Source organism: Morus notabilis, unplaced genomic scaffold (assembly GCF_000414095.1).
Source record: "Morus notabilis unplaced genomic scaffold, ASM41409v2 Scaffold342, whole genome shotgun sequence".
In the NCBI taxonomy this organism is placed as follows: Eukaryota; Viridiplantae; Streptophyta; class Magnoliopsida; order Rosales; family Moraceae; genus Morus; species Morus notabilis.
The window spans coordinates 896,172-907,539 of record NW_010366042.1 but is presented as its reverse complement, the minus strand read 5'-3'; the positions used below and the strand labels follow the sequence as shown (position 1 = coordinate 907,539).

General features: G+C 31.9%; 2 protein-coding genes across 2 annotated transcripts; both read right to left on the bottom strand.

Annotated features, from left to right (window-relative positions):
* Positions 1-2,943: 2,943 nt before the first annotated feature.
* On the bottom strand, positions 2,944-6,394 carry LOC21407181 (probable beta-1,4-xylosyltransferase IRX9). Its single transcript, XM_010109284.2, has 3 exons — positions 5,512-6,394; positions 4,795-5,026; positions 2,944-3,212 (listed from the first exon to the last, which is right to left on the bottom strand). Exons 1-3 carry the CDS (start codon positions 6,225-6,227, stop codon positions 3,039-3,041), a joined length of 1,122 nt encoding a protein of 373 aa, XP_010107586.2. The 5' UTR covers positions 6,228-6,394; the 3' UTR covers positions 2,944-3,038.
* Positions 6,395-7,252: 858 nt separating this feature from the next.
* Positions 7,253-9,587, bottom strand: LOC21407180 (probable small nuclear ribonucleoprotein F). The gene is made up of 5 exons (XM_024172976.1): positions 9,497-9,587; positions 9,208-9,295; positions 9,025-9,062; positions 8,599-8,663; positions 7,253-7,626 (listed from the first exon to the last, which is right to left on the bottom strand). The coding sequence occupies exons 1-5, from the start codon at positions 9,500-9,502 to the stop codon at positions 7,557-7,559; spliced, it is 267 nt and encodes an 88-aa protein (XP_024028744.1). The 5' UTR covers positions 9,503-9,587; the 3' UTR covers positions 7,253-7,556.
* Between the last annotated feature and the right edge of the window lie 1,781 nt (positions 9,588-11,368).

The following is an 11,368-nucleotide window of genomic DNA, read 5'->3' as shown; positions in this document are numbered from 1 at the left end:
TGAATATCACACCCATCACAATCAGACATCATACTTTCATTTACTCTATATCTCTATAGATTCTCTCTCTAAATCCCCTCCATTTTCTCACTTTCTTATTCTCTATTATAATTGTACTTTGGACTAAGTATATTGAAATTATGAGACCTTACAATAGAAGTAGCATTCACATTACAGGTGAACTACTATAAATCTATATGTTTATTTATTTTTTAATACTTTACTTTCTCATTTTAACGTTCTATTCGTGTGTTCATTTATTTTCTCGCACTTTATATTTCTGTTCTAACGTTCTATCGACTCTAATATATTCACAAATCATGATTGACACCCGAAAGCTGCCATTAACTCTCTAAATAAAATTAATTTTTGAATCCGACCTCTATAAAATAATTCGGATAAAGTTTCTCTATTTATGGAAGATTTTCATGACATGGTATGAACAAGTATCCTATTATTATTGCATAGTTATATAGATATATCACATTATATTCATATTAAAAACAAGTTTGTGTGTAAATTTAACGAAATTTGAAAAAAAAAAAAAAAAAAACATGACGGTTTATTGTTGTACAAAATTTTTATGATATTATTTTAAATGTCTCCTTGTTTATTTTATTAGACAACGTGTTTAATTAGTGTTTACTGCGCTAGAATAGCTATTGACCTATCGTAACTTCACTTCTCAATTATCATTCCCAATAGTAGAGTCTTTAATTGTTACACTAATTGTACATTTGAACATTTTTTTAAGGGGAAATTATACATGTGAATATATAGATTACTTTGGATCCGTTTAATTCTTTGATTTAAATTTTTAATTCGAGTTGAGATATAATTTTATGTGAGAGTCTTTTACTGTAATAAAAATATTAAATATGACTGTTTTTTAAATTTTTTTACTATAACAAAACTCAAATTTTAAACTCAAATCGACAAAATGAACGAGGTCTTTGTCAAGCTACCTAAAAAAACCGGGGGAAAGCTTATTCTGGCTGTTTAATAACACACTCTAATCATTGTTTTAACTATTTATTTTTATTTCGATTTGATTAATTTTTGTGAGCAGGTACGAACTTTTGTAATTATTATGTGAAATGATGAATGTGAAGAGTGGGGTAGGGATTACACGCTTATATTTAACAAAAAATTCCAGAGCATAATGCCATAATCCCAACTCTAACTATATATAATTTTTGGCAAATAAATAATTACGACTTTGCCCACCTCCTCCAAACATTTGTTGCCTGCATTTATTTGAATGGTTTTGACTTTGAAAGGGACTTGGTTAGTTGGTCACCCAACAGGATTCTACATGCCACGTTATGAAACAAAGCCTCACAATATTTTAATTGGCATGAAGTTAGAGTCATCTTAGACCGTCTCGTTCATTTCACCGATTCGAGTTTAAAATTTGAGTTTTGTTACAATAAAAAATTTTAATAAACAGTCACATCTAATTTTTTTACTACATGAAAAAGTTCTCACATAAAATTACATCTCAACTCGAATTAAAAACTCGAATAAATGAACTAAACGGTAAAATATATTTTCATGATTTTGTCTTTATTTTATTGAAGGTATGTGATAAAAAAAAAACAATGAAACTGTGAATTAGCAATCTTAGTTGTTGAATACCATTTGTGTAATTTAAGAATAGTATTACTTTTTATTGTGACTTTTATTATTTTTTTAGTCGGGGACGGAGGGTATTGATTTATTAGACTTTCAGGTACCATAATTATTTGTACTCTACATTAATTTTGTGACACATGTTATGGTTGCCTATAAACAGCAAAAATAGACATCGAATACCCTTTTTATTTTTTTTAAAAGATATCAGAAGACTTTTTTTTTATTATTATTTATTTATCGGTAAGTACCAATACTAAGTAAAGATATTAGAAGACGTAATTTTTGGATAATTATGTGGTAGGACATTAAAAAAAATAAAAAAAACCTACCCACAAGACATGGTTTAGGGAGTGTTTTTTTCACAATTTAAGTTGAGAATTTAAATTGTGTATGTAAGAGAAAAACACTGTAATAAAAAAATTTATTTTAAATTTTTATAAGAGAAAATATTATAGCAATAGAACTTGAATTGTGACTTCAGTTGTCAAAAAATAACCCTTAAATCTTCAAATGATACCAAAATCATGTTAAGAGTTAAAAAATTTAAACAATTTAACAAAATTTTACGAAAGTTTAATAGTTTAAAACTATAAGTAATTTATTTTTTAAAATTCTCCTAATTCATTTTTTTTTTAAACATTTTATGGTAGGGCATATAAAAATACACTACCATGATCTCCACACCACAAAAGTTATCCTCATATCCTTTTCCAAATTACTTGCGCGTAAAGCTATAAGAATTGATGACTAGTCCTGACACGGAGAGCAACAATTGTGGGAAGAATGGGATAACTCAAGATTTTGGGGCCAGTTTGCAGTGTTGTTTCCTATCAACTTGACCCATTTTGATCTGTTGTAGGGCCAAGTTGGACTTTCTACACCACTAGCTGGGTTGGGCCCAGGTTGTGATGCATAGTTAAGCCCAATCCATGTTTGTGTTGGTTTGTTTGTCCTGTTTTGTTTGTTTTTTGTTTTTGTTTCTTTTAATGTTGAGGAAGCAAGAATTTGTGGATGTTTGGTTGATGGATTCAGAATTATGATTTAGAATCATTCTTAATTTATGTGTATTTTTTATGAGAGAAAATACTGTAACGAGTCACGAACCATGATCCGAATCATGACACGAATCCACCGACCAAACGCATAGCAAAAAATTCAGATGTTTTTATTTGTAACTTTGTTTTCATTTGTTTTCTACAGAATTTGGTGGAGAGAGTGTCTTAAGGGTTCTGATGAATCATACTATATATTTAAAAAAAAATCATTTGTATCAAAGACATTACAAAACTTTATGAAGAGAAGTGTGAATTAATAAAGTTAAAAAAAAAAAAAGAAGTAAGAGAAAAGAATGGTATTCTTCAATCTTCACATTTTAACTATTCTTGTTTCTTGAGTTCCTCTCTTCATCTTTGGTTACTACCATCAATTGAAGAAGGTAGAGGAGGTGGATTCCTTGGTGTCGTTTGAGTTGGTAAATGAAGACGCCAAAGCATGATTTTTGAGCAGCCATTTGGTGGTATTCCTTTTATTTCTGTCTCGTCTTCAAGAACCACTTGTTTCACAAATTTGATAGAACTCTGTAGTGGCCGAGTCATGAATTTTTTATTAGCAGGGCTAATAACTAACAAAAATTAAATAGACACTATAAAATCAAATTTTTAAATTTTAATGGGGAATATATTAATGTAATATAATAAATATCTGTATGTATATTGTTTTCTTAATAAAAATATGGGAGAAAGAGGGAAATAGGCCAAGACTTGGGATGAATTAAAATTAATAAGCCAATAGTTTACATAAGTTAATAAATAGGCCAAATTACTGTTTTTGTCCATAACTTATATGGTTATGAACCATAACTTATCTGGTTATGAACCATAACTTGACAAGTTATTGTTCATAATTCACAATTTTTGTTCATAACTTGTCTGGTTATGAACCATAACCTGACAAGTTTGTCCATAACTTATCTGGTTATGAACTATAACTTGACAAGTTATGGCTTATTAATTTTTATAACTATAAATTAGCCTATATACTTTCTTAAACTTTTCATATCGGCATATTTTCTACTATTTTGAGTGTTGGGCCTTTTAATGACTCCATGGATGTAACAACGGAAACAAATACTATTTAGAGTGTATGAATCTGAAATTTTATTCCTTATTTTTACTTCTTATTATTGATTAATATTCTTTTTAGTCAAATAACTATATTAGTTAAAAAAAGTATTAATCAAGAATAAAGGGTAAAAATCCAGACTCATATACTTTAAGGATAAGTTCAAGAATTTTCTCAAAAATAAATAAACAAACAAACAAAGAAAAAGTCTTTCCTAGGAAGTAACATTGTTGGATTAGTACTAATTGACACTCATAATTTTTTAAGCTTTCAAAAATTATATAGTCTCACCAACTTAATATGCTCATGCAAGTCTGTCAAATGATTATATTAATGCTTGGCTGTTGGCCAAACCTCTACTGAACTTGCTAACCAAAAGAGCCAAATGGGGACAAAATATTCTAGCGGTTTGGTACAAAAGAGAGTCAGGGAAGACCCCATTTAGAGCAACCCAAATCATGATTTATCTCCACATAAATTTAACAACTTCCCTTTTGTCTTTCTTTGCATGAAAACAGGAGCAAAAGTTTCATAATTCTACTTTTTGACAAATAATGCAGAGATACCCTTTTGCATTTTGCCTAATAACCATTTGTTGGAAACATTCAAATGGTTTTACCTGGTTAGACATCACAAAAGCTATATGTATATACATGAGAAACATAACATCACATTAATTCAACATAACATTAACATTAAAAAAGCGTGACACTATTATTACACTTTTACAACGTTATTGTTACGTTAAAATAAATAATCTTATCAGGAAAAACAAACAAGACCTATAAATTATATATACATGTTTGGCATTGTTATAGTCGTACACTATAATATATATATATGTAAGTGAAAAGTATAACATGAAACTTATTTAGTGTAATACTGACGTTGAAATGATGTAACACTACGAGATTTAGTAATCCTAGAATATTGTTATAACTTTACAATATTAACAGTACATTGAATAAATTTTATTTTAAATGAAGAACGGTAGGGAAAAATGTGTGTATTTATGCATGTATGAATACTTAAAAATACCTGAGAGGTGCTTTGGACAGAGGAAGTTCGACCCCATCTTTCTGGATCCCAGAGGATTGAGCTGTTGAAGCCGAAACTTGAAATATTAATTGGAGGCTTGGAATCCTCAGTTTCATTGTTCATTTTCCTCAGATGCCATCCTATAACTTGTGAATAATCACAGACAGGTCCTTCAATTGTCACCTTATTCCTTTTTGCTGCCAGTAGTGCCACTGGCCATGTCCCAAATGCCCTGCAAATTACTCAAACCAATCAAGCTTGATCTTTTAACCCCCATAAAACAAGTAACATTTACTTACAACCCAAGTCTTCTTTCAAAAAAAAAAGAAAAGGTTTCCTTGTCTTATATTTTAAGTCCCTTAATGTAAATACTTGAAAATTATGCTGTACAAACAATGATAACAGATGAAAAATAAATATCTGCATTATAATGTTTATGATAAGATTTTGTTAATATACGTGTCATTGCTTGTTTGTATATATATTTGTATATATATATATATATTGGTCCATAACTTTAAGAATACCACCACAGCTGTTCAACAGCTAAGGAACCATAGGATCTTACGTCTAACAAAAGGTCTCCCATGCAAATAAAAATTTTCAAACAAGCCCCTACAAAAGTAATGATAAGTTTCCTCATGAATTAAAAATCTTCAAAGTTAAGTAAGAGATTTGATAGATGAGAAAGGATTAGTAGGATTCTAATTAGCATACTCGATTTTTCGGAGCTCGTTGAAGAATTCGAGATCATAGACATTAGAAAGGCCTGCAAAGTGGACAATCCCGCTGAGCCTGTGGTGCTCAATGTGCTTGAGCGCAACATTCCTTTGGTGATCGAGTTCAGCCTCAGTGTCTGTGAAGTTCTCTTTGAACACCAAATGCCTGTACATGATTCCTGTTTTCCTTAGTGTTCGCGACGCTTCGTCCGATTCGGTTTGGCCCTCAACAACAATCCACAACAATGGTGGTGGAACCAAGCCTATAGTGTTGGCCAACCTCCTCAGAAGCACACCTTGAGAGAACTTGTCCTTTGTGCTTGTCGGTGTGACTATGATCACAAGCTTCCTCGGCGTCAAATCGAGTTTTTCTTCTTCTTTTCGTCGTTCTTCTTGTTGTTCTTCTCCTTCCTCTTCTGACAATTTTACCCTTTGAAGGTGCTCTAACTGAGGCATGGCCTCAGGAAGAGCCGCTTCCAAAGGCGTTTCACCTGCACGACTCGTATTCGCCCGTTGAAACGTTTCGACCGGCGGATGCACCGGAGGAACCTCCGGCTTGTTTGATGCAACAACATGGTTATAATGAGAGAAAATTGAAGACTTACTAGTTGGGAAAAAGCCAGTGAAGAACCCCATGACAAAGCATAAAGAGAAATGGACAATAGCCTTTTTCCATAGATGGACTCTCTTTTTTGTTCTTTCCACTGATCCCATATGGACTTTTTTTTTTTTTTTTTTTTTCCCCAAAACCTTAAACAATCCGAAGAGGTCCCAAATCTATATTTATGACATGAAAAAAATGGCTAATTATATTGGCAGAATATGGTTATAGAGAGCTAGAGACTTAGAAGACTGATATGTTTATATAAGGTGGGAATTTATATTTGTAATATTGAGAAAGTTATGGAAAAGTTTTTAACTTTTTACTTGAAATATGGAAAGAAGGGGAAGGATTCTTTTGATTGAAACTAGCAAACTCAAAAGATATAGTAGTGTGTGTGTGTTTTGCTGGTTTGGCACTGTTTGAGATAGTTGTCCCTTGAAGTCAAAGGAAAATGGAAGAAGAATGATAGTGAGAGCTTGATTGTGGCAGCACCAAATTGTTCGTTGGGATGGAACCCATCAACTAATTTGCATCATATTTTAATTTCTATTGGCTAATTGTTTTGGATCTGATGTGAGTTAACTTGGGAATAAGTAAAAAAGATTTTAAAAGGAAACAACATTTTAAGAAAATAGAAGGATTAAGATGCCCCCAATTCTTAACTTCAGCAGGACTCCAACTACCCAAATGCTAACATTGTTAAAATGTGTCTATAGAACGTGTAGCTTATTTTTTATTTTATTTTATTTTATTTATTTATTACTATTATTATTTTTTTTGGCAAATGAAAAGTTGACATAAGTATAGCAGATAAGAATCGATCGAGAAGGAACGGATCATATAACATCAAAAGTAAAATATGTCATTAAGAAAAATTTTCTTAATGTGGGCCCGACATTTTCTTTTGCTGGAATGCGGGTCCAACATTACACCAAGAACAAACTGTTTGCAGATTTACACCTTCTCTAGTTATGATGATTATTGAAGTAGGTTTTTAAGGATTGTTTAAACTCAAAAGAAAGCCATTTGAAGGGTGTAGAAAAGAAGAGTTGAATAAGCTGCAAGCACATGAATGAAGTTGCTCCATTTTTTTTTTTTTTTCCTTCAAGACGATACCTTTGTAAAGTTATAATTTTCTATTAGACCCCAAGAACCAAGGATCACGTGAAATAATAGCACTTGCGGCAAGGACCATTAAGTCAAACAGTATGGGTAAAACCACCCCAACAATGGCATAAACCTGAACAAACAGGCGACTACAAGCAAAGTGCGGGAACAATTTCTTTGTTAATGGATCTTTAATGGACATGAATCAAGTCGAACTTCTGATATGAGCTCTACATTCAATACAACTACAAGGTTGTCACTACAGGTTGAAAAAAGCAGAAGAGGGATTAACTTAAAAGTTCTATATAAACCATTGCTGCAAATGCCACTTCTTAATCACGTTCAGCGTCTTCAATTTCTTCGTCCTCTGGCACTCCACGAAGATAAAGAACATTGTTACACCTGCAGGAGAAAGAAAGAAAAATAAATGCGGTGAGTATCTGATAAACAACACACAAATAAATGGCTTGCCAAGAAAAGGATAGGTCGTCTCCGCATGGGAAGGAAAAAAATAACAAATTGAAGAAGTTGAGGAGCTTTGGTAGCTTTACGCAGAGAAATCGATCTAAAAATAAACAGAACCAAAAACCCACATGATAACTTTAACTCACAACCACATATATAACACAGCATCCATAAAACCAGTCAAAGGATATCTTCCTCTAGCCAGGAGCTACTTTTCTAATTCTGAATCCAATTGTTTCAATGAGCTAAAGAGTCATTTTAAATCAGCCTCTTCTTATATTGTGCACAACTTTCGACAAGAGCCAAGAGTTGCAAATGTTTATTTTAACCACCCATGACTTAATGTAAAGAATGATTATTATTGTCAATCAAGAAAACACACCCGACAAGAATTTTATAGTAAGACCACCTTCCCAGTATCACTCTCAGATAGCCAGCCAAGAACTAGAAAAGAAACTAGATCTCCTTGGTGAATGCAACAAAACTAGTTCTAATTCAAAATCAACTGGTACGATAGCCAAAGCTAATTTGTTTCATTCAATCGCCCCTGATCTAATTTATAATGTGGATAAGAAATTGCTAAAAGTTTTCAGGTAAACCATTACCAACAGATCAACTCAATGCACATTGATACCCAAAAAAAAAAAAAAGTGATAGTGTCCAGGTAAAAGCTACTTTGCCCAGTGGCTATAACAGACAACAAATAAACCTTTTGGCCATTTTTGCACAAAGTTATTTGCACATCTAACAAAGGTAGCCCTTGTATAAGATAACATATTTTATAATACAAACGTTTGTTACTTGCGAACTTAAAACATGGTCAAACTAGCAAACTCTTGCTGAAAACATGAAAGATTTACAAAATCGGACCAGGGGTTTCCAGCATTCTTGCACCAGGGAGAAAGTTACCTGATCAAAATTTCACCAAGATTTCCAGTGAATTGTCCATCAATAAACTCTTCCGTATTGGCCAACTGCAGGTAGGTTTCATTCATCGGACGATGTTAATAACCATTGGGATTTCCGAAGTAAACAAGGTAAGAATGTAGATAATTGTGATAGAAAATACAAAAAATCTCCGCAAAAAATGAAAGTTTACTATCATAAACTAAATATAACAGCATAATAGTAAGTGAAACATATAAAGCAACAAAATTTTGCACAATTCATTATCCATATATAAGCAGATAACCTATAAGTAACATTGGAAACACAAAAAAGAAAAAAAAAAGGAAAAAATCTAAAGTAAATACGAAATATTACAAGCATCACAATTAGGCACCACAAAAATGAGATTTTTCACACAAAAAGCTAGTGTGGAAGTTGAGAAAATACCTGCAAGTTCATGTAAGAATCCACAGAGACAAGAAAACCTGAAGACAAACCCAACAGAAACGAGAGTTAGGAAGTTACAGTGTTCGTGCCAATTAAGCCAAAAATGAATATATATATATATATATATATGTGTGTGTGTGTGTGTGTGTATGTATATGTATACGTATAAATGTAGCAAAAAACCTTTGTACTCCATCCCCCATTTGAGCTTCACAATGACAGTCTTTCCAGTCAAATTGTTCAAAAAAGGTTTCGGGTTAACCGGGATCGTCTGCAAAGATCCAAATACATTGTATTATATCAAATACCAAAGCGAATTTTTTGAATAAATGAATCAAAATCAAATCATCCGACATAAATTCCTTCGGGGAAAGAAATAAAAAAAGAAAAAGTAGCATATTTGTTTATTGTTGAGATGAGAGAGAGAGAGAGAGAGAGAGAGAGAGAGTAGAGAGTATAAGAAGAAACTCACAGCCATTGACGAGCTTGGAGGAGCGTAGGTAGCTGAAGGGCTGTGTGGTTTTTCCCTCTCGGATCTCTCTGCTTCTGTTTGGTTTGCAGAAAAATGATTCCAGGTTTTAGGGTTTTGTACGTTTCACAGAGCGCTCAAAACGACGAGTCGTAAAGGTCGAGTTGGAGTTGGGCCTGGGCATGGGATTTGGGCTTATATTGGATCCCAAAGCGAGGATTACTGAAGTTACTTAGGCCCGCTTAATTGGTTGGAGTTTTTAATTTGAATTGAGATATAATTTTATGTAAGAATTTTTTATTATAGTTAAAAAAGTTAGATGTTACTATTTTTAATAACTTTTTACTGTAGCAAAACTCGAATCGGTGAAATAAATAAGGGCTTAAAGTATTAATCAATACTCATATATTTTTATAAGGGGTATTTATAAAGATTTCTCCTCTGAAAATTTAGAAGAAAAGAGATAAATATGGATCTAAATTTTTAATCCTTTTTAGTTAAACAAGTATATTAATTAAAAATGTATTAATAAAAATAATGAGTAAAAATCTGACTCATACTCGATTTACATGTGGATGTTTGGTTGATGAATTCAGAATCATTTTTGATTTATGTGTGTTTTTTGTGAGAGAAAATACTGTAATGAGTCAGGAATCATGATCTGAATCATGACACGAATCCACCAACCAAACGCATGATATTATTATTTTTTTAAAATGGGCAAAGATTGTGTTCTTTTTTTTTTTTTTTTTGGGAGAGCATTAATTAACACCCTTTCTTTATATATAAATCATTAACACTGATTTTTATTGAAAACTATCAACACCGTTAATATAGTAAAAAAGATCAAATATTTTATAACACTAAATAAATATTTCATAAATACTTGTGGTAATTTTTTTTCTTTTTGAGGAAGAATTATGGTACGTATGTATGTCAAGAATGTGAAATCCGAGTTAAAAAGAAAAAGTGAACTTCGAGACTTTTTAAAATATCAAGAATGCCCTTTCTTAATTTCATTGTCGTTTCAGAAAAAAAAAGAAAAAGAGAATTCCATTGTCGTTTTCTCACTTTGGATCTTCTGTTTGAAGTCGTTAACCAGTTCCTTGTCTCCATTGTTGTAGGTTTTACCTGTTTCATCGTTTCGTACACGTTTTATCACTCCTTTAACCGTCACAGATACGACACGTTGTTTACTCAAGACTAACAATAAAATACGTGTCGTTTATACATGTTTTAAGAGCATGCCTTATTATTAACGCCGGTAATACGGGTCACGACACGACAACACGACAACACGACAAAAAAACGACACGAACTTTACGAATTATGATTAAAAAAAAAGAGGTTCGGGTCAAAATTGAATCGATTTGAAATTAACACAAAAAATACAAGTCAATTTCAGATTGGATCCGCCTAATCCGAATACGACACGAAATTCATAAAAAAACTAAAAAATACATATATTTGATTTTATTATGAACTTGTGATATCATGATAGTTATACTCAAAATCTTATACTATTATTTGCTTAATTTTAATGGATGTTATTATATTTTAGTGTGTTATGAATTTTAAGTTATTTCTAATATGTAAATTTTCGTGTTAATTTCGGGTTCACGGGACAATTTCATATCAAGAGTCATTTTCGTGTCGTGTCGTGTCAACCGTAAAGTAGTCGTGTAATAAAGTAGTCGTGTAATATTCATGTTGCGGTTTTTAAAAAATTTTGTGTCACAAGTCGTGTTTAAATTACCTGTAAATTAAAAAAAAATGATTAAAATACGACGCGAACACGATACGAAAATGACCACCCTACCTGTTATCCTTCGTGATTACTAGTCGTTTCACTAGCTCAGTCATTTTCTCGTCTTC

Bases quoted from the DNA above. Each gene is read 5' to 3' on its own strand.
- LOC21407181 (XM_010109284.2), bottom strand. From the start codon at position 6,227: ATGGGATCAGTGGAAAGAACAAAAAAGAGAGTCCATCTATGGAAAAAG. The intron at 5,027-5,511 runs GTATGCTAATTA...AGTAATTTGCAG, and splicing joins AACGAGCTCCGAAAAATCGA to GGCATTTGGGACATGGCCAG. The intron at 3,213-4,794 runs GTATTTTTAAGT...CGGCCACTACAG, and splicing joins CTGTCCAAAGCACCTCTCAG to AGTTCTATCAAATTTGTGAA.
- LOC21407180 (XM_024172976.1), bottom strand. The intron at 9,063-9,207 runs GTTTTTTGCTAC...GTTTGTCTTCAG, and splicing joins ATGGGGGATGGAGTACAAAG to GTTTTCTTGTCTCTGTGGAT. The intron at 7,627-8,598 runs GTAACTTTCTCC...TTTCTCCTGCAG, and splicing joins CTTGGTGAAATTTTGATCAG to GTGTAACAATGTTCTTTATC.